The sequence below is a fragment of the Perissodus microlepis genome, chromosome 7, assembly GCF_051167445.1.
Source record: "Perissodus microlepis isolate ML-2025 ecotype Zambia chromosome 7, ASM5116744v1, whole genome shotgun sequence".
Taxonomy (NCBI): Eukaryota; Metazoa; Chordata; class Actinopteri; order Cichliformes; family Cichlidae; genus Perissodus; species Perissodus microlepis.
In genome coordinates, this window is record NC_140467.1 from 64,617,487 (window position 1) to 64,640,174 (window position 22,688).

The following is a 22,688-nucleotide window of genomic DNA, read 5'->3' on the forward strand; positions in this document are numbered from 1 at the left end:
TGTGTGCATCAGATCTGAAGGAGGAGGGCGGAGCGTCGTCCTCGGGAACATTCTGGTTTCAGGTCCAGTGTCATTCCTTCCTGCCGATCCAGTTTGTACCACAAGGTGGCGTCAGTGTTCGTGGGTCATCTTGTATTTACAGGACATTGTGGGAATATGAAAAAAAAATCAAAATAAACCGCGGGTGGGGGTTGCGCGCGCTCTGCAGCTGAAAATGCTTTCGGGTGCGCGCGCGCTCTCCTCTTCGCATGCGCAGGCTGGCGGCGCACGTCTCCATCTAGCAGTGCGCAGTAATTGAAATGGCGCATTTGGCCGCGGGCGGGTAATGCGTGATGGGACGCATGATGGCACACGTCATTCGGCAGGGGGGGCGGGACCTGCGGGATCTCACCTTCGTGCGCGCGCTGCCTCGGTGGGGTCGGGACTGTGACCTGGCCCCGGGGGGGTCTGCGGGGCCCCGGGTGCTCTTCTGTCGGCCCTCCTCTCTGCTCCTCCTCAGTCTCTCCGGGACCGCAGCCCTGCCGCCGGGACGGAGCTCTCTCTCACGCCGCCCTCCATGTCCTCCGTGTCGGTCTCCTCTCAGGTGAGTGAGCGGGGCGGGAGGGGGGCACAGGTGCTGCTGTGAGGCTCATTTATAAAGTTTTCGAGTTTATGACGTAAAACTAGAAATTCAGACGCGTTTCGGGGGAAGACACGCCGAGCTGCTCCGTTCTCGCCGCCAGACTCCATTAAAAAAACGTCCGATTTAAGTGTTCCGGGGTGCCGGTGACCCACACAGTTACCACACTACACACCGTCGTGTTTTCTGCTGATTTCGTAGCGCATTCTTCACGTCGGCACAAACAAATATTCGGACATTACAGAATGTTTCAGCGCAGTCGGAACCTTTGCCGGTAGCGCGTCTGCTTTCTGGCCATCCTTTAACGGCTGCTCCGCCGCTGTGGACGGACGTTATCTCCGTTATTTGTGGTTAAAGTTAAGGTTCTCCAGAATTAACAGAGGGGTCGGTGAGGGTTCGTATCCAGATTTCACCAGAAGCCCGCACAGTGTGGAGAGGAGACCTTCACACAGGTAAGGAGACACCTGGCTTCGTTTGATTTGCGAGGATACGTTAAATGTTGGGTTTTTCTAAAGGAGCCTGGCGTATGTTGGTTTTAGTGCGAGTGGAAGGGCTTGATGTTCCGAACCCTAAAGTTCAAACACGTGGCCTCACGTGCAGCTCAATTCTTTATTTCAGGGTTTGATGAAAGCCACGGACTGATCTCAGGTCTGTTATTTCCTGATATTTGAACGCACCACTGCAGACAGGCAGGTGGGGGCGGGGCCCTACGCTGGTGTGACCCGAGGCAATGTTCACCTTTCATGCTCCATAGACCAGGGGGCGGGAGGGGGGGCGTCTCAGCAGCAGCAGCCGCCCCCCAGGACACCTCCCACCCCGGCTCGTTATTTAAATTTATCTGAACCAGAATAAAAATAATTTTAACAAAACTTATGCTTTGAGGGGGGAGGAGCCCCTGCCCCTTCATCAGCCGAGGTCAGAGTTCAGATTATAGATGCCGTTATTCTGAGAGCGCTCCATCGTCCTTGTCTTCCTCCTCCATCAGTTTGACTCTGCCTAGGTCAGAGAAACACTAGTTGGCGCTGTTCGTCTTCCAGCTGGCTCAGTAAACAACAGCAGCAGAAGAAAACTAGGCATCGGTTTAACACGCAGCGAATCCCCTGCTGGTCGTGTAGGGCAGTGTTTCCCAACCTTTTGGAGCCACGGCACACCCCCAAACAAAAATGTCACAAAAAGCATATTGATAATTTCCCCCCGCACTCCAGGCAGAGCAGAATTGACTCGGTTTGTCCCCAGTTTACCTTTTTTGCTTCCTTCTGACCACTGCTCATGCTGGGGCCTTCATCTGGGTCGGAGTTTCCTCCAGGACCAGGTCACACTGACTACTTTTCCTTTGCAATTACTTATCTATTGCTATTACTCGCTGCGTCGTCTCACAGCATGACTATTATGTCATTTCTTTGTCTTCTTCTGTCTTACTGGCAGTTGGCGACCCATTGAATTAGAGCAGGTAGTTGTACTGCCCTCTAGTGGAAGAGAATGCCATTGTTCTGCCCGTTACTCACGCTGGTTGCTTAGAGTACTAATCAGGTGGAACCAGATAATCTTCCACAGCTCACCTGATCATTTCTCACGGCACATCTATGTCCCGCGCCCCAGTCGTTGGGAAACATTTGGTGTAGGGGTACAGTCCATAGGCTGTATATAAAAGATGGAAGCTGCCACCTTACTTCACCTCTTGGTTTGTCACTCTATGCAGTTCGAGCTGAGCGTTTTTGGCCTCGCCAGCTTGGAGTAGGGTTTTAACTTGACCCACAGGTCAGGATTTGAAGGGGCGGAGCCAGGACTTAAAGGAGGTGGAGCTATAACAACTACTTCCCGACTGTATCAGATAAAGAAGGATTATTTTGAGCTGTGAATCATGCAAAGCTGCTGAAACAATCACTTAAGCGTTTTAAACTCAGCAGGACACACCTGGGTAAATCCAGGTGAAGCCTCTTCAAAATAAAACGGGTGTGTTCTGAATTTTGACCTGCTGTTATTTGTGATAGGAGGGACGGAGCTTGTCCAGGATGTCTCTGAGCCGCTCACCTGTGTCGCCCATGACTGCCCAAGGTATCCCGTCGCCCGCCCAGCTCACCAAGGCCAACGCCCCTGTCCACATCGACGTGGGCGGGCACATGTACACCAGCAGCCTGGCGACGCTCACCAAGTTCCCGGAGTCCAGGTGAGAGACATGAGCCTAGGGGAATACCTGGGCATGCAAGTATGTTTACTGAAGTGAGGTGAAAGGCATTCTGGGTCCTTAAAGTGAAGACCGGAGGGAACATGTATATTCACGCTTGACGACAGAGGGCTCGGTCACGTGGTCGATGCTGGACGGCGAAATGTTCTCAGATGAACGCTAGTTTGTGGAACAGTGAGGCCAGCGCCGCCCTGCTGGACAAACTGTGCTATAACAACACAGCATTTTTCTTTTTGCTTCCTCTTCTGTATAAAAAGTTTTCTGATCTTTGCATGTTTCATTTTCTTATTGTTGGCCAACGTTATACCGGTGTTACCGTGAGCGGTATGATATGGCCCAGCCCTAACACCCACACAAGTGTGTCTGAGTCAGGCCAGTACCAGCAGGTATCTACAGCCAATCAGGCTCTGATGTGGCGTCTTTCTCCATTACCTGTATCCACCCACAGCACAACCATCAAAAACACAATGGTTTCACTTCCTGCTTTAAAAAAATAATCATGGCCTGAAACAAAAACAGCCATAATAACATGATTAATGATAATGTGTGTGCGCCGTATGCTAATATTGCTCTGTGGTATAAAATATTAACATTAAAATGAAAAACAGGCCCATGGCGGGGCCTTCCCCTAATTATTAAGTTAAAGATGAAAAGGAGCACTTAATGGTGATGTGATGAATACAAACACCTGCAGCTGTATGATGGCGTGTTTGATCGCTCTTTGCTGTACCCGACCAAAGAGAGCGAGAGAAGGACAGAGGAGGCGACGAGGAGGCGAAGCTGATAAGAGGAGGAGGAGGAGAAGAGATTCAGCCTGCAGAGACTCCACAAGAGCCTGACCACGGCTCAGAAATCCTCCAGCACACATTACATGATCCTCCTCACTGAGCATGCTCAGACTGGGCTGGCTGTAGTGGATGGTACAGAGATGGTAGAGCAGATCAGCTACCGACTGGAAGGTCGGTGGTTCGATCCTTGGCTTCCCCCAGTCTGCATGCCAAATATCCTTGGGCAAGATACTGACCCCAAGCTGCGTCCATTGGAGTGTGAACGTTGGTTAGATTGGGTGAATGTGGCGTGTTGTATAGAGCGCTTTGAGTACTCCGGGAGAGAGCGCTCTATACGAATCAGTCCATTTACCATTACTCCTCCTCATCCTCCTCACGCGCGGACTCCTCCTCATCCTCCTCCTCCTCACCGAGCACGCGCGGACTCCTCCTCATCCTCCTCCTCATCCTCCTCCTCCTCACCGAGCACGCGCGGACTCCTCCTCATCCTCCTCCTCCTCACCGAGCACGCGCGGACTCCTCCTCATCCTCCTCCTCATCCTCCTCCTCCTCACCGAGCACGCGCGGACTCCTCCTCATCCTCCTCCTCCTCACCGAGCACGCGCGGACTCCTCCTCCTCCTCCTCCTCCTCCTCCTCACCGAGCACGCGCAGACTCCTCCTCATCCTCCTCACGCGCAGACTCCTCCTCATCCTCCTCACGCGCAGACTCCTCCTCATCCTCCTCACGCGCAGACTCCTCCTCATCCTCATCACGCGCAGACTCCTCCTCACCGAGCACGCGCAGACTCCTCCTCATCCTCCTCCTCCTCATCCTCCTCACCGAGCACGCGTGGACTCCTCCTCATCCTCCTCACGCACGGACTCCTCCTCACCGAGCACGCGCGGACTCCTCCTCATCCTCCTCACGCGCGGACTCCTCCTCATCCTCCTCACGCGCGGACTCCTCCTCACGCGCGGACTCCTCCTCACCGAGCACGCGCGGACTCCTCCTCATCCTCATCCTCCTCACGCGCGGACTCCTCCTCACCGAGCACGCGCAGACTCCTCCTCATCCTCCTCCTCATCCTCCTCACCGAGCACGCGTGGACTCCTCCTCATCCTCCTCACGCGCGGACTCCTCCTCACCGAGCACGCGCGGACTCCTCCTCATCCTCCTCACGCGCGGACTCCTCCTCATCCTCCTCACGCGCGGACTCCTCCTCACCGAGCACGCGCGGACTCCTCCTCATCCTCCTCACGCGCGGACTCCTCCTCACGCGCGGACTCCTCCTCATCCTCCTCACGCGCAGACTCCTCCTCATCCTCCTCACGCGCGGACTCCTCCTCACCGAGCACGCGCGGACTCCTCCTCATCCTCCTCACGCGCGGACTCCTCCTCACCGAGCACGCGCGGACTCCTCCTCCTCTCAGTGAGTCACAGCTGCTGAAGTTTGGAGCTTTTGAACGAGCGCGCTCAACAACAGACGGTTTCTATGACATCATCACCTTTATTCTGTCACTGAGCAGGTGTGTTGAACTGGTCCAGATGTGCCTCTGTAAACATCAGCACAGATTGCAGCATGAGCCCGTCCTCGTCCACTTTGAGTTCGTGGGGTAAAATCAGGATTTTCTTTTTCTGGCGCTAACCAAGAGAACGCTTCAGTCTCATCTGCTCTGCGTTCCTCAGATCTTAGTACTTATTGGCGCTCTGGCTGCATGTTGTTGACCTTTGACCTCGGGCAGTCTGACATCAGACCGTGACCCCGGCTCGTGTCTCTGCAGGATCAGCCGGCTGTTCAGCGGTGCAGAGCCCATCGTGTTGGACAGTCTGAAGCAGCACTACTTCATCGACCGGGACGGCGACATCTTCCGCTACATCCTTAGTTTCCTGCGCACCTGCAAGCTGCTGCTTCCTGAAGACTTCCAGGTGAGCCCCTGCAGCTGCCGGCACAGGTGAACGCCTGTTCACGGTTCAGACCAGTTGCATTACTGATGATCTTTATATGGCTGCCCATCCGTGAGCCTGGGTCTTCCTGTTAAAAGGGAATTTTTCCTTCCCACTGTCGCCAAGTGCTTGCTCACAGGCAGTGGTCCGCTTGTTGATTTCCTGTTATTGTGCGACCCTCAGCCTGAAGTATGAAGCTCCCTGAGGCACATGTGTGATTTGGTGCTACATTAATAAACCTGTAACTGTATAAATAACCCGTGAGCTTGGTCCAATCAGGGACCAGCAGAGCGTGAGAGGATCACATGCTGAGCAGAATCTAAATACACTAAACCGAGACAACCGAGACTAAACCCCCCAAAATATGACTATCCAGAGTTGGGACCAGGAAGCAGAGTTGCAGTCTTACACGCCTCTCTGCAGCTTCTCTCCTCCTGCTACCCCCCCAAAAACCCATCTCCATAGAGACTGTGTTAGCTTCCAAAAAGACAAAAAACAAACTAAAAACCAGCAACAAACAACTTAAACAATTACAAAGAAAGAACAGTACAGTATCCACATCTGAACCAAAGAGTGAAACAGTGAAATGTGGATTATTAAATATTAGGTCTCTCTCCTCCAAGTCTCTGTTAGTACATGACTTAATAATTGATCAACAAATCGATTTACTCTGCCTTACAGAAACCTGGTTGCAGCAGGATGATTATGTTAGTTTAAATGAATCAACACCCCCGAGTCATTCTAACTACCAGAAACCTCGAAGCACAGGCCGAGGGGGAGGTGTGGCAGCAATTTTTCACACCAGCCTATTAATCAACCAAAGACCCAGACAGACTTTTAATTCATTTGAAAGCCTGATGCTTAACATTGTCCACCCCAGCTGTGAAACTCAGAAACCAGTCTTACTTGTTATCATCTATCGTCCACCTGGGCCTTACACAGAGTTTCTCTCTGATTTCTCAGACTTTATATCTAATTTAGTTCTGAGCTCAAATAAAATAATTATTGTGGGTGATTTTAACATCCATGTAGATGCTAAAAATGACAGCCTCAACATGGCATTTAGTCTGTTATTAGACTCAATTGGCTTCTCTCAAAATGTAAAAGAACCCACCCACCACTTTAATCACACTCTAGATCTTGTTTTAACATATGGCATAGAAACTGAACATTTAACAGTGTTTCCTGAAAACCCTCTCCTGTCTGATCATTTCCTGATAACATTTACATTTACAATAATTGATTACACAGCGGTGGAGAGTAGATTTTATCAAAGTAGATGTCTTTCTGAAAGCGCTGTAACTAAGTTTAAGAATATAATCCACCCACTGTTATCATCTTCAATGCCCTGTACCAACACAGAGCAGAGCAGCTATCTGAACGCTACCCCAACAGAGGTCGATTATCTTGTTAATAATTTTACCTCCTCACTACGTACGACTCTGGATACTGTAGCTCCAGTGAAAACTAAGGTCTCTAATCAGAAGTACCTGACTCCGTGGTATAATTCTCAAACACGTACCCTAAAGCAGATGACTCGTAATCTGGAGAGGAAATGGCGTGTCACAAATTTAGAGGATCATCATTTAGCCTGGAGAAATAGTTTGCTGCTTTATAAGAAAGCCCTCCGCAAAGCCAGAACATCTTACTATTCATCACTGATTGAAGAAAATAAGAACAACCCCAGGTTTCTCTTCAGCTCTGTAGCCAGGCTGACAAACAGTCAGAGCTCTGTTGAGCCAACCATCCCTTTAACGTTAACTAGTAATGACTTCATGAACTTCTTCACAAATAAAATTTTTATCATTAGAGAAAAAATTACCAGTAATCATCCCACAGATGTAATATTATCTACAGCTACTCTTAGTACCATTGATGTTAAGTTAGACTCTTTTTCTCCAATTGATCTTTCTGAGTTAACTTCAATAATTACTTCCTCCAAACCATCAACGTGTCTTTTAGACCCCATTCCTACAAAACTGCTCAAAGAAGTCCTGCCATTAATTAATTCTTCAATCTTAAATATGATCAACCTATCTCTAATGGTCGGCTATGTACCACAGGCCTTCAAGCTGGCTGTAGTTAAACCTTTACTCAAAAAGCCATCTCTAGACCCAGCAGTCTTAGCTAATTATAGGCCAATCTCCAACCTTCCTTTATATCAAACATCCTTGAAAGAGTAGTTGTCAAACAGCTAACAGATCATCTGCAGAGGAATGGTTTATTTGAAGAGTTTCAGTCAGGTTTCAGAGCTCATCACAGCACAGAAACAGCTTTAGTGAAGGTTACAAATGATCTTCTTATGGCCTCTGACAGTGGACTCATCTCTGTGCTTGTCCTGCTAGACCTCAGTGCAGCGTTCGATACTGTCGACCATAATATCCTATTAGAGCGATTAGAACATGCTGTAGGTATTACAGGTACTGTGCTGCAGTGGTTTGTATCATATCTATCTAATAGACTCCAGTTTGTGCATGTAAATGGAGAGTCCTCTTCACACACTGAGGTTAATTATGGAGTTCCACAGGGTTCAGTGCTAGGACCAGTTCTGTTTACATTATACATGCTTCCCTTAGGCAGCATCATTAGAAGACATAGCATACATTTACACTGCTATGCAGATGACACCCAGCTCTATCTGTCCATGAAGCCAGATAACACACACCAATGAGTTAAACTGCAGGAATGTCTTAAAGACATAAAGACCTGGATGGCCGCTAACTTTCTGCTTCTTAATTCAGATCAAACTGAGGTTATTGTACTCGGCCCTGAAAATCTTAGAAATATGGTATCTAAGCAGATTCATACTCTGGATGGCATTACCTTGGCCTCCAGTAATGCTGTGAGGAACCTTGGAGTCATTTTTGACCAGGACATGTCCTTCAACGCACATATTAAACAAATATGTAAGACTGCTTTCTTCCATTTGTGCAACATCTCTAAAATTAGAAATATCCTGTCTCAGAGTGACGCTGAAAAACTAGTTCATGCATTTATTACTTCCAGGCTGGACGACTGTAATTCATTATTATCAGGATGTCCAAAAAACTCACTGAAAAGCCTTCAGCTAATCCAAAATGCTGCAGCAAGAGTCCTGACAGGGACTAGAAGGAGAGAGCATATTTCTCCTGTTTTGGCTTCCCTTCATTGGCTTCCTGTTAAGTCCAGAATTGAATTCAAAATCCTGCTCCTCACATACAAGGTCTTAAATAATCAGGCCCCATCTTATCTTAATGACCTTGTAGTACCATATCACCCTATTAGAGCACTTCGCTCTCGCTCTGCAGGCCTACTTGTTGTTCCTAGAGTATTTAAAAGTAGAATGGGAGGCAGAGCCTTCAGTTTTCAGGCCCCTCTTCTGTGGAACCAGCTTCCAGTTTGGATTCGGGAGACAGAAACTCTCTCTACTTTTAAGATTAGGCTTAAAACTTTCCTTTTTGCTAAAGCATATAGTTAGGGCTGGACCAGGTGACCCTGAATCCTCCCTTAGTTATGCTGCAATAGACGTAGGCTGCCGGGGGATTCCCATGATGCATTGAGTTTTTCCTTTCCAGTCACCTTTCTCACTCACTATGTATTAATAGACCTCTCTGCATTGAATCATATCTGTTATTAACCTCTGTCTCTCTTCCACAGCATGTCTTTATCCTGTCTTCCTTCTCTCACCCCAACCGGTCGCAGCAGATGGCCCCGCCCCTCCCTGAGCCTGGTTCTGCCGGAGGTTTCTTCCTGTTAAAAGGGAGTTTTTCCTTCCCACTGTCGCCAAAGTGCTTGCTCATAGGGGGTCATATGATTGTTGGGTTTTTCTCTGTATCTATGAAGCGCCTTGAGGCGACTTTTGTTGTGATTTGGCGCTATATAAATAAAATTGAATTGAATTGAATTGAACCGGCACTCGGTTTAGTTTATTTAGATTTCAGTTTCCATGGAAACAGCTGTTTATATTTAAAGTACTTTCATGGTCAAATTTCACAAATGTGTAAAACAAACTCTGTGAGGAGACGTGAACAGTTTGACTCAGAGATGATTGGTTCATACTGAGACTCGTTTTAGCTCTGACTCTGTAACACGCCGATGCGGCGGCGCTGATGCGGCGGCGCAGATGAGTGTCTTTTACTAAATGAAAGCAGGTGGTGTGTGTTAGCAGCATACTGTTTCCTCTGATCTGTGTGTGTTGTTACTGAGACACCCGGCTCACAGTGAGTCAGACGGCCCGCGGACACACCGCCGCTTTACATAAACACATCCACCCCCACTTCCACCTGGGGGGGGGGGGGGGGGGGGGGGCTTCGATGCAGCAGGACGCCTGAGGCAGTGAGGGAAAAAACCACAAACCTCCATCTGAGTGTCAGAGAGAGGAAATTAGAGGCAAGGGAATTAAGTGTGCTCAGGTTTTCAGAATAAAAGCACCAGTACAGCAGGAAGTGAAGGTCAGGGGAGTTTTCTTTTTTAAAGAGAAATAGGAAGGAAAGAATTAAAGGAAATAAGAAAACAAAGACAGGAAAGAAGAACTGGAGAGAGGATGTGATGTGGAGCTCCTCGTACTGCTGGGATTCTTCTCTGTGATTGGTAGATTGATCCTACATGCTCCAGCTGTTGATCTGACAGTTTTCAAATACCACGCAGGAAACAGGTCGTCCATTATGAGGTCATGTAATCAGGCTGATCTGTAATTAGCTTATTATTTATATTGATCAGTTGATCGTTGTCATGTGACTCTCTCCTCAGGACTTCCCCCAGCTGTACGAGGAGGCTCGGTACTACCAGCTGACTCCGATGGTGCGCGAGCTGGAGCGCTGGCAGGCGGAGCGCGAGGCCCAGCGGACGGCGCCCTGCGAGTGTCTGGTGGTCCGCGTCACACCTGACCTGGGCGAGAGGATCGCGCTGAGCGGCGAGAAGGTCCTCATCGAGGAAATCTTCCCCGAGACCGGAGACGTGATGTGTAACTCGGTGAACGCCGGCTGGAACCAGGACCCAACCCATGTCATCCGTTTCCCTCTTAACGGGTACCTGAGGCTCAACTCTGTGCAGGTGAGTCCGCTCGCATCGCCAAACGTTCTCCACACGCCAGGAGCCGAGGAGAGGCGGGTCTCATCTGTGCCTCCGTGTCTCCCTGCAGGTCCTTGAGCGCCTCTTCCTGAAGGGCTTCGAAATCAAGGCGTCCTGCGGCGGCGGCGTCGACTCGTCCCAGTTCAGCGAGTACGTGCTGTGTCGCGACCTGCAGCACAGCCAGTCCGTCACCAGCACGCCAATCCGGATTAAGCAAGAGCCTCTGGACTAAAGAGCAGCGGTGACCGTGTCACCTGAGCACGCGCCTCAGGAGGCGGAGCTTGGCTGCCGTGTACATAATGGTTTTTCTAAGTGTCATTACATTTTTATAAAGTGCTGTTTGTATATTTAATGTCTTTGTAGCTCAGCTGTTGTTCTCATAAAAAGAAACCACACAAAGCTCCGCCCACTTTCTCCTTCTCTTTATTTCATTTTTTTTGCAAAGGTACAAACGACTGTAAAACGGCCCGGCGGGCCTCAGGTGCGAATACACAATGTAGGAAATATAAATAGTCCCAAAAATGGCGTCCTTCAGTTCATAGGGCTCTACGCCATCGCCACACAGACCGACATTAAAGCGTTAAAAACCTTCCGGAAACTTTCAAACTGCATTTCAACCACGAGGCTCGAGTCCAGTCGCACGCAGCCGCCGCCAGGAGGAGGAGCACTTCCTGTTTCACCTTAAAGGGACAGTCCGTCAGTTTACCTGCTGAGAGTCGTGACGTTCAGACCCCGCCCCCTTCCAATGAAGCCACTCGTCATCAACATTTTTTTCTAAAGAAACGACTTCATGAGGAAAAATGTTTTTTTTCCTCAAACGTGTAGAAAGTTGGAATTTTAGGCTACAGTCGCCCTACGGTAACCGCGGTAACCACAGTTGCTAGGGAAAATAAATAAATCTGCATTCTGCAGATGGCGCTGCATTAAAATCCTCGTGATCGCGCGGCCGATGTTTTCCGAGCTGCAGGGAAACCACGCCGGAAGTTGTAATAGTTCACCTTCAAAGTAAAAGCTTTGGCGTCACAGGCAAGAAGATTTTAGCGCGTTTGCAGACAAGGTGCGTGTTCAGCAGGCGATCACAAGAACAACGGGTGGTTACCGGGCGTCAGTCTGCGTTAACAGGATATTTGTAATTTCATTATCTGAGAAAAGAATCAGCTGGTTAATCAAAACTGAAACTGGACATCGGGTTTTCCAATCGATAAAAATTTTCAGGTTGTGAAATCGCGCTTGCTACGTTTTGCGCTCGATTTGCCCGAAAACGCCACGACTTCACCGATCTGACCGTCTGGCTCTCACACAGATTTGTCTTAATGTTAAACTGTTCCTTTGACGAACGCAACATCGTGAAAAGAAGCTCCTCCCATCACGTGACGGAACTGAGCCGAAGGATCTGAGCGCGACCAGAAAACTTTCAAAACAAAACGATGAGCCTGCGAGCCTGGCGTCCTGAGTGGGCCAACAGGAAATCTAAACAAGAGGTCGGGAAAGGTTTGACTCAAAGGCACCTGTTCAGGTACAGCGCTGGAGTCCGGAGGCGCTCGCCACCTCATCTCACAGAAGAAGCTCAGTGTCACGCTGCATGCCTGTCAGCTCAGCTCAGCTTTTTATGGCGTCACAGGAACACCACGTGAAACCGCGGGAGACGGTTCACGTGTTGATCGGCGGACTAATTGAGTGGAGTTGCAGCGGAGGAGGAGCTGTGGACGAAAGGTTTCTAAGAGGAAGAGAAACCACAGCAACCAAAAACATTGGCGAAGAACAAAAGGACCCAAAATGGCGCCCTGACGAACTCCACGCCGAAGTACAATTTGCTCAAATGAGTAATTAAGAGAATAATTACAGGTGATGTTCCTCAAGTCAGTGGCTAGACACAACAGAGGAGATCTCCCACACAGCTTCTCGAGGTCCAGCTGGATTGTGGGTAACGGAGGGGGCGGACTTAATAAGGCAGTTTATTTCCTGGTCACATGACTTGAAACAGTATTCAACAGCAGTTTGTTCCAGACATCACTGCTGGACTCAAATACAGGGGTAGGCGTGGCCACAGCTTCGATAGCGTAACCCAGGCCGTGTTTCACACCCTGTTTTAAACTGCATCAACGAGCAGCCGAGCACCAAAACAGACCAGCCTTTCAGCCAATCACAATCTGTCCAATCAGCCTTGGATCTGGTTTCTGATTGGCCTGATCTGGATGAGAGCAGTGGAGTGCTCCGCTAACGGAAGGGCGAGCTGAGGCGGGATGTCCTTTTCTAAAAATAATCGTAAAAGCAGAGCTGAGCGTTAAAAGGTGCTGTAAGGACTGAAGACCAGAATCAAACACCTCCCCTGGAGGACTGGGGGCGAGGGGGGACGGCTGCGGTGGCTCCCTCCTCACTTCAGCAGAGCCTTGTAGAGTATCAGAGAGCGAGCCGTGGGCCGATCGTGCTCCATACAGAAGATTAAGTCCCTGAGGTTAACTCGTGTGATCCGCTGGCGGGGCTGCTGGCGGGAGGAGCCGGCCACGGAGGAGCCGGCGGCTGAGCCCGAGGACACCTGGAGAGGAGGAAGGAGAGAGAGAGAGGAGGCAGTGAGCAGGAAACAAACATGGAAGGAAACAAACATCCTGATGAGCTAAAGCTGCACTTGCTGTGCGACCTCTGACACACCGTTTGTCTCTGCGGTCTTAAAAAGTGCCTGACGCACAGCGACCTTTGACCTCCATGTTTGGCGCATTTACAGATGCCGGGTCCATGCTGAGGCTCCGCCCCATGTCTGCACAAGCTCTCCCACGCTGCTTTAATCCCTCGCTGGGTCCAGACCTGCTGCCGGGCCACGCCTGCGTGCGGAGGGCGCGCCGGCAGCCGGAGGTCAGGTGACTCCCAGCCCTGCAGCGATTAGTCAAAGTACTGAGCAGCTGCTGCTCCAACATGCCCGTCGCAGCGGTTCCAGTCACACGGTCTAAGGTGAGCCAATCATATTCAAGCATCCAAAACGAGAGAAACTGATGAAGCCCCCCCCCAGACCGAAAAGGCCCCAATAAGCCAGAAAGGCCTTGAGTGATGGGTTCTCACAGAGCTGCAGGTATCTGCAGTCAGCTGATGGCGAACGTGATGGCGAGCTGCAGGCTGACCCGGTTACCGAAGCCGACCAGGCTCATGTTGGCGAGGAATTCAGAGCGAGCTGCTCCTGAGGATGACGGATGCTCTTCCTCACTCTGCTGGATGTTATATGAAGGAAGATGGACTTCCTGTTTCATTCAGAGCTGACATCACCTCTCAGTGAAGGAGCTGACAACGCCACAGTGACACCTGCGTGCACGCGTCTGTGACTCTGTCCCGTCAGCACGTGTCACGGCGTCGGAGCGCTGCTCCCACTCCGCTGGAAATTTCCAGCACAAACAGATTTGTGTTGCCTCTTTCTAATCTGCCCTGGAGCTGCAGCAGTTTGCCCTTCAGCATCCACTGCAGGCCCGATCAGGCTTCAGCTGGGTCTGCCCGCCCCGGACCCGCCCCCCACCACCTCAGGCTGTAGCCTGCTCTGAATGCACGCCTGCAGACGCCGTGTTTCACCAACAGGAAGCACAAACGCTTCCTTTCATTCGGCTTTGATCGCCTTCAGGCTCAGTTTGAACTCCTTTGTTTTCTAACAGTGGGGCGGCATTCGTGAGAACACCTGAGCAGGTGTCACGGCACAAACGCAGACTGTCCCAGCACCAACCACAGCTGCCCCGACACCGCCTCGGCCCACACAAATGCGGCCTCTGTCCCTCAGCGGGCCGTCTAAGCTCATACCATTAACACTGATGGTGTGTGACCTCACGCTCAGCCGGGGCTCAGGTAAAGGCTCCATCTACACCGACGCCCCGCGGGCTCGTGAACGCCCCTCAGGGTGACTACAGGAGCCACGGCGGTTCACTCTGCAGCGCTGCTGCCACACGGTAAGGTTTGAGTTTCTCATTGAGCCGACTCCTCTGAGCTCAGAGCGTCCACGAACACAAACGGCGTCTGATCCTAATGCAGGCTGAGCTCAATGAGCTCGCGCCACACACTCCATCGCGTGGTCATTCCTCTCAACCTCCAATCAGGCGCTTCATTTCCTGAGAAAAGCACTGACAGCTGCAAACATCTGGAGCCCCCCACCCCAGGTCATAAGCCAATAAGTTAACTCATTAGTCCAACGAGCATGGCGCCAGCACACTGTTACTAAAACATGAACACAGCACCTCCGACCGGAGTGCCTCGCCCCTGTTGCCCCGCCCCCACGCTTGCTGCCAGCTGCTCTGTATCTGCTAAACGAGCCCAGAAATGCTGGATTTCTCTGTAGGGGCTTGGCTTTGTCTGCGGCTGCTGGGGGGCCAGCCCCAGGCAGGACAGGATGGGCAGGGGGGCACCACCCACCCCCGCTGTCTCAGTTCATTTCAGAAATGAATGGCTGCCCCTGAGGGGAGGGGGAGGTGGCAGAGGGGGAAAGTCAGACCCTCACAGCCCCCCAGGCACACACTGACCCCCTTCACTCAACTCTGCTCACATTCACAGCCTGAATTGAGGAGGGGGGGGGTCGTTATATACACACACACAAGCGCTCTCTCGTGATTGGTCAGACACACTGCAGGTTCTCCACTCTGTGCCATTAAAAGCGCAGCAGCAGAAGAAGTAAACCTACAGTTCCTCTGACGACCAGCGGAGGCAGCAGTGAGTCATCACCTATACGGGTGGGGGTGGAGTCTATGGGGTGGGGGTGGAGTCTATGGTTCACCTGTGCAAACTTTGTTAAGGCTATGATTGTTATCAATTCTGCTGGTTTTGGGCCTGTTTATCATGTTGAGCAGGGTGGATGAAGGTGGATGAAGGTGGAGGTTGTTCAGTAATGAATTCAACTGGTCATGCAGGGGCTCTGAGCAGTGGCGCCCCATGATGCACAGCTGATTGGAAGAACACCTGAGCTAGCAGCTGACATCATCACACATACACACTGATGATGATGATGATGATGTGGTGGTTCCCTGCTGTGTTCTGTTTCTTACACCACCTCTGACCTGGTGTCTTACCTCTGTGCCAGCTGCGCCCGGTGAGTCCAGCTTGCGTTTCTTGCGCGGGCCGATGGCGGCGAGCGCAGTGAGGTTGGCGTCTCTCTGTCGCATCTGAGCAAGCTCCTGCTGCTGCATCTGTGGGAACAATCAGAACATCAGGAATAATCACATGACTCAGTTTTTACACTTAATAAAGTCACAGACAGACAGACAGACGCACAGACAGACAGACAGATGCACAGACAGACAGACGCACAGACAGACAGACAGACAGACAGGTGCACAGACAGACAGATGCACAGACAGACAGGTGCACAGACAGACAGACAGACGCACAGACAGACAGGTGCACAGACAGACAGACAGATGCACAGACAGACAGACAGACAGACAGACGCACAGACAGACAGACAGACGCACAGACAGACAGACAGACAGACAGACAGACAGACAGACAGGTGCACAGACAGACAGACAGACAGGTGCACAGACAGACAGATGCACAGACAGACAGACGCACAGACAGACAGACAGACAGGCGCACAGACAGACAGGCGCACAGACAGACAGACGCACAGACAGACAGACGCACAGACAGACAGGCGCACAGACAGGCGCACAGACAGGTGCACAGACAGACAGGTGCACAGACAGACAGGTGCACAGACAGACAGACGCACAGACAGACAGACGCACAGACAGACAGACGCACAGAACAGACAGATGCACAGACAGACGCACAGACAGACAGACAGACAGACGCACAGACAGACAGATGCACAGACAGACGCACAGACAGATGCACAGAACAGACAGATGCACAGACAGACAGACAGATGCACAGACAGACAGACAGACGCACAGACAGACAGACAGACGCACAGACAGACAGACAGACGCACAGACAGACAGACAGACGCACAGAACAGACAGACGCACAGACAGACAGACAGACGCACAGACGCACAGACAGACAGACAGACGCACAGACAGACAGACAGATGCACAGACAGACAGACGCACAGACAGACAGACAGACAGACAGACAGACACACAGACAGACAGACAGACGCACAGAACAGACAGACGCACAGACAGACAGACAGACGCACAGACGCACAGACAGACGCACAGACGCACAGACAGACGCACAGACGCACAGACAGACAGACAGACGCACAGACAGACAGACAGACAGACAGACAGACACACAGACAGACAGACAGACGCACAGAACAGACAGACGCACAGACAGACAGACAGACGCACAGACGCACAGACAGACGCACAGACGCACAGACAGACGCACAGACGCACAGACAGACAGACAGACGCACAGACAGACAGACGCACAGACAGACAGACGCACAGACAGACAGACGCACAGACAGACAGACAGATGCACAGACAGACAGACAGACGCACAGACAGACAGACAGATGCACAGAAAGACAGACAGACGCACAGACAGACAGACAGACAGACAGACGCACAGAACAGACAGACGCACAGACAGACAGACAGACGCACAGACAGACAGACAGACAGACAGACGCACAGACAGACGCACAGACAGACAGACGCACAGACAGACAGACAGATGCACAGACAGACAGACGCACAGACAGACAGACAGATGCACAGACAGACAGACGCACAGACAGACAGACGCACAGACAGACAGACAGACGCACAGACAGACAGACAGACGCACAGAACAGACAGACGCACAGACAGACAGACAGACGCACAGAACAGACAGACGCACAGACAGACAGACAGATGCACAGACAGACAGGTGCACAGACAGACAGGTGCACAGACAGACAGACAGATGCACAGACAGACAGACAGACAGACAGGTGCACAGACAGACAGGTGCACAGACAGACAGATGCACAGACAGACAGACAGACAGATGCACAGACAGACAGACAGACAGATGCACAGACAGACAGACAGACAGACAGATGCACAGACAGACAGACAGATGCACAGACGCACAGACAGACAGACGCACAGACAGACAGACAGACAGATGCACAGACAGACAGACAGGTGCACAGACAGACAGACAGATGCACAGACAGACAGATGCACAGACAGACAGATGCACAGACAGACAGACAGGTGTACCTCTTTAGCCTTCTGCTTGAGTCGAGCCTGTTCAGGATCTTCTTGTCTGGCACGACTCTGGAAGTAAAAACAGAGTAGATGCATTAATCTGCTCATCTTCACCTGTCACACACCGGCCCACAGCTCAGACATTATTAAAGTTTGGGGTCAAGGGAGCAGGTAACCTCGGTAATCGACACAAAGAGAATCCTGGGTGATGTTGCAACAGCATCCACGGGTGGAAATGATCACCTGCCCCAGGCCACCGTGGCGGGTTTAGATTGAACTCCTCACCTGTTGGGGCAGCAATGCACCACGTGGCTGCTAGTCTGCTTTATGCAATTGTGTGATCCCAGCATGTGATGTCGTCAGACTGCATGTCACCGATTGGCTGGTCAGTAGCGTCACTCGGTTCGTTCATGAAAATTAAAACCGCCATTTTTGAAACCCGCCGATGAAAGAACTGGTTACAAACAACAACAACGGTGTGTTCCCCGAGCGAAAAGCCACAGAGCGAGCAGCAGGTATATCGGCTTTGAAGCGCTCGTGTCGCACATTAATTACGTCGCGCGATGTTCTGACGTGTTGCTATGACGACGATCACGCAGGTTAGGTAGTACAGCATTGTGATGGAAAACCAGTCGATCCAAGTCAAGCCGTGGCGATCCATGGCGAGCCGATCCGAGTACTAATGGAGAAGGCTCTGGAAGGAGTTAAGTGGGCGGGCGAAAACAAAAACGCTGGTGTCAAAGGAAGAACCCAAAGTTAAACGGCGGAAAACGGAAAAGAGAATGGCGAGCCATTGACCAGCTCGTTTTGATGAGAGCAGCCAGTCAGTGGTTTGTTCCAACTGTCGGCAGCACGACTACGAGTTTCACTGTAGGAAAAAACTGTGAAATTATCAACCACAAACGGTCTAAATGAGGAGGAGGAGGAAAGCATCATTCGAGGAATCACAGCTATGCGGGGTTACATCAGGCTGGTTAAGTACATGCGGGATGAGGGCCCAATATGTTCTCCCCATCTTTTACCTACAGTCTGTTCTTTCAAATCAGAGTGTCTAACCTCAGGCGGGGACAGAAGCACGAGCTATTAGTGCGAGCTCATCAGTGATGAGCAGAGAGACGCCTGAGGGGGCACAGCGAAGCACAGATCGTTACAGAAACAACCTTTTCTCTGTCAGAGAGGACAGAAGATCCAGGACCGCAAACAGAGCTCCTCAGTTTGGACTTCCTGCAGCAAACACACCTGAAACCTAACCTGCGTGCACGCTGAGGGTTCGACACCGGCCTGCGAGCCGCCGCCTTCATCCAGGCGGCTCACGCACTCGTTTTAGAAACACACCTGAGAGTGAAGGTGTGCTTTCACTGTGAGCTGTGATTAGTGGAAACTAGGGGTGGAGCCGAATTCGAATACGGTGTTCGGAAAGGCACGAATATCGCGTTTTTTATTTCAATTATTTCAAATAAATACTTTAAAAAATATTTGTATTCGGGAACAAGAAAAACTTTATATCAAAAAGCCGAGTTTCCTTATGAGACCGCAGTGCACGAGCGATGAGCGAGTGGCGTGTGGGCTGCTCCACACAGCAGCAGAGAGGCTGAGCGATAAAAGACTGACCTGCAAAACTGTTTTTGTTGAATAGATTTTTGTTCTACCTTAACTGGTTTCCGGAGGCAGTTTATAACTTTCGCGAGGATCTGAAGATTAATCAATTACGCTGCATTATTGACGTCTGCACAGGTGCTCTCGTGTTCGCTCTGTTTACGCAGCTGTTAGCGCGTCATTTAGACCAGCGGTCCCCACCCCCGGCCATGCACCGGTACCTGTCCGTGAGCCTTTTGGTACCGGGCCGCGAGTGTTGAGGTTCGGGTGTGAAATTTACGGTTTTCAGGGTTTTATCGTTAATATTTATTGTTTTGATCGTTACCTCAGTTTCTCTGTCTTTTGCCGTGTGTTATCAATAAATTTTATTTGGTACCGGTACTGGTTTTATTTTGCTGCATTTATCCGCAACACCTTAAAGGCCGCTCCGCAAAAATATTGTCTGTGTCTGTGGCGCAAAAAAGATTGGGGACTGGATTTGGACAATAGGCTGTTGACAGAGTAATGTTAAAGTTTGGTTTAAAAGGTTAAAATAAGGCTTGTGTAGTTGTGTCGAATTGCATGCACTTGTGGGAGTCATATGTACGTTTAAGTTAGTCTGTCTTTTGCAGACAGCAAGACGTAGGCTATAGGCTAGTTAACCTTAGCAGAGCTTCCCGTTGTCCATTCACTCATTAACTTAGCTGAAACTCCCCACATGGTCAACCAAATGGAAAAGATAGTGGCTGCTGCTGAGCCACCTCTTGGTCTCCACCAGCCAAAACAACTTGATCAAGTTCTGTGTGGAAGCATTTTACACTCAGTGCTGCAGATGAAACCAAACTGATATGTAATGTGTGCAAAAGTCAGATCAGCAGAGGCAGAGATAGGGCTGCTCAATTAATCGAATTTTAATCTCGATTACGATCTGGGCTTTCAACGATCATTAAAAATGACTGAGCCGATTATTAGCCCCTCCCTCGTGCTTTACTCTCGCGCTGCTCCGTGTGGCAAATCGAGCGCACCTCTCTGCATTTCGAACACGCGTCACAACAATTAAGAGCAGCGGTCTCCAACCTTTTTTGCGCCACGGACCGGTTTATGCCCGACAATATTTTCACGGACCGGCCTTTAAGGTGTGGCGGATAAATACAACAAAATAAAACTAGTACCGGTACCGAAAAAAAGAAGATTTATTCCTAACACACGTGAAAAGACCCAGGAAAACCGAGTTAACGATTAAAAACGATAACAAAATAACGCTGAAAACCGATAAAAACCCTGAAAACTATACATTTCACACCTGAGCCTCAACTCTCGCGGCCCGGTACCAAACGACTCACGGACCGGTGCCGGTCCGAGGCCCGGGGGTTGGGGACCGCTGATTAAGAGGACCGAGGGAAGCTCGGAAAGCTAAGCAGAAGTTATTTGGAGAGGAGAGCGACTGCTGTTGGTTGAAAAGAGGTAAAAAAAACTTCAGTGGTTGGAAACATTATGGGTTCGAGTCAGACGTGGATCAAGTAGACACAGTGTGTAAACTTTGCTACGGTGTCGTAGCTGCACCACAGAGCAACACTGCAAAGTTCACTAAACACAGATGTTTACATTTTTCATTTATTTCTTATATTGCAAACATTTGCACTGTTATCAGTATTTGCACTATTTTATATTATTTTTGACAATCTTTAAAGTTATTATTCAACACATTGTTAAATAAATATCGTCAAATAATCGAGATCTCAATTTCAGTGAAAATAATCGTGATTATCATCTTTGCCATAATCGAGCAGCCCCAGGCAGAGATATCAAACATCTGTCAACATCTGTTAAGCATAATCACATGCACTTAAAGCATCTTATTCCTGGTACTGTCTGCCAACTCCCCCCACAAGCACCAGTTCATCATCCCAGCCATGTTCTGCCCCTGCAAGTCAGTTTCACTGTCTGTTCACTGTCCTTCAACAAGGACGGGTGGTGGTGGGTTCATAATGTTCACAATGGTATTTTATCAGCTGTTGGTTTAACCATGGATGAGTCAATGGCTGTTATTTTCTTTTCAATGACGTTCCTTGGAACAAAACATCAACTAATACTGCATATCCATAATTATTATAATGGATATAATTAAAGAATACTTACTATAACATTAATTAGAAGTGTAATGCAAAAAAAATTGATTTTTACGCCTATTTTGAATTTTACTCGAATACAAATACTTCCCCCCCTCAACAGATACAAATACCGGCTGCTTTGCACATCTCTAGTGGAAACACTGATCACTAGGCAGGCCCATAAAAACACAATTTGATTTCACGTCCACGAAATTATAACCTTTAGAGAAACATGAATTTTCTTGGTGAGTTTTTACACACAAACATCACGTGGAGTTCCACAGGGCTCAGATGTGGGTCCTCTGATATTCACAGACACACACATCTACCCAACGTCTCCGTCATTGCAGCTCTTTATACGTTGGCTCTGATCTGACTTCGCTGCATGCAAGCTGTTTGTTTTTAAGAGTCTCGATGGACCAGCTTACTTAGCAGAACTTCTGAAACCATATAATCCTGCGGGCGCTGAGGTCCACCAACCAGCTGCTCCTGCAGATTTAACAGCCTTCCCATTGGCTCCTGATCTTTAGAACAACTTACCTGCCTGGTCTCTCAGAAGCAGAAGCCCGGCCTTTTATACAATTGCAGTTTGATTTACTTGTTTCATTTTGTGTTTAGTTTAGTGATCGTTTCTATTTAGTGTATATTTGATATAACTTTGCATAAAATGCGCTACATCGTTAACTTTCAGGACGGGGAACAGGAAGCTGGTCCTCTTCAAACTCAGCTTCTTTCAAAGACATTTCATTTTAAACTGAACTCTTCAGAAAGGTGAACGCAGAAACGTGTCGATTCAGGTCCGATCAGACGAACGTACCTTGGCGGCCTTCAGCAGCATCTCTCTCTCCTGCTCGTCTTTCCTCTGTTTCTCCAAACGCTCCAACTGCTCGAAGAAACGCAGCTGAGAGCGAACGTCCGACGTCTGCTCGTAGCGCTCTTCATCCTGATGGGGGGGGGAGAAACGGGACATGTAAACCAGACTCCATTTAAATATATGCTAATTTAACATCAGCCTGCGCAGCTCAACGGTAACAGCAGATCTACAGCGGAGTCGTCCTGAAACAGCCCGACGGCGGCTCGATCTAAACGCAGGTGAGGCACGCTGCGAGCGTTCTTACCTTCCCGCCGTCCGTGCGGTGCTGCGCGATGGCCGAAACCTTCTCCAGCAGGGTGCGCAGCCTGGACTGCGTGGCGTGGGAAACCAGGTTCACCACTTCTGGCGGGACCTCGCTGACGCCAAACTTCTTAGCTGAGGACGAGAAAACAGAGATCATCAGGACGGGACACCGCTGCACGTCA

The 22,688-nt window shown here is 50.0% G+C and overlaps 2 protein-coding genes across 4 annotated transcripts in view; one reads left to right on the plus strand and one right to left on the minus strand.

The window, feature by feature from the left end:
* LOC146384657 (BTB/POZ domain-containing protein kctd15-like) lies at positions 1-10,970 on the plus strand. Of its 2 annotated transcripts, none has more exons than XM_084936697.1 (5): positions 1-583; positions 2,611-2,786; positions 5,356-5,500; positions 10,247-10,549; positions 10,638-10,970. In XM_084936697.1, the coding sequence occupies exons 1-5, from the start codon at positions 557-559 to the stop codon at positions 10,797-10,799; spliced, it is 813 nt and encodes a 270-aa protein (XP_084792823.1). In that variant the 5' UTR covers positions 1-556; the 3' UTR covers positions 10,800-10,970. The 2 variants fall into 2 exon arrangements, with proteins under 2 accessions (XP_084792823.1, XP_084792824.1); XM_084936698.1 differs by lacking the exon at positions 1-583 and adding an exon at positions 615-1,071.
* LOC146384658 (transcription initiation factor TFIID subunit 4-like) overlaps positions 10,969-22,688 on the minus strand; it is a 19,976-nt gene continuing 8,256 nt past the window's right edge. For both annotated transcript variants that reach the window (XM_084936692.1, XM_084936691.1), the window contains exons 11-15: positions 22,508-22,638; positions 22,207-22,332; positions 17,716-17,772; positions 15,598-15,714; positions 10,969-13,103 (exon numbers count right to left, since the gene is read on the minus strand). In XM_084936692.1, the coding sequence (XP_084792818.1) occupies positions 12,942-13,103; positions 15,598-15,714; positions 17,716-17,772; positions 22,207-22,332; positions 22,508-22,638 (593 nt within the window). In that variant the 3' untranslated portion in view covers positions 10,969-12,941. The remainder of the gene's footprint in view (positions 13,104-15,597; positions 15,715-17,715; positions 17,773-22,206; positions 22,333-22,507; positions 22,639-22,688) is intronic.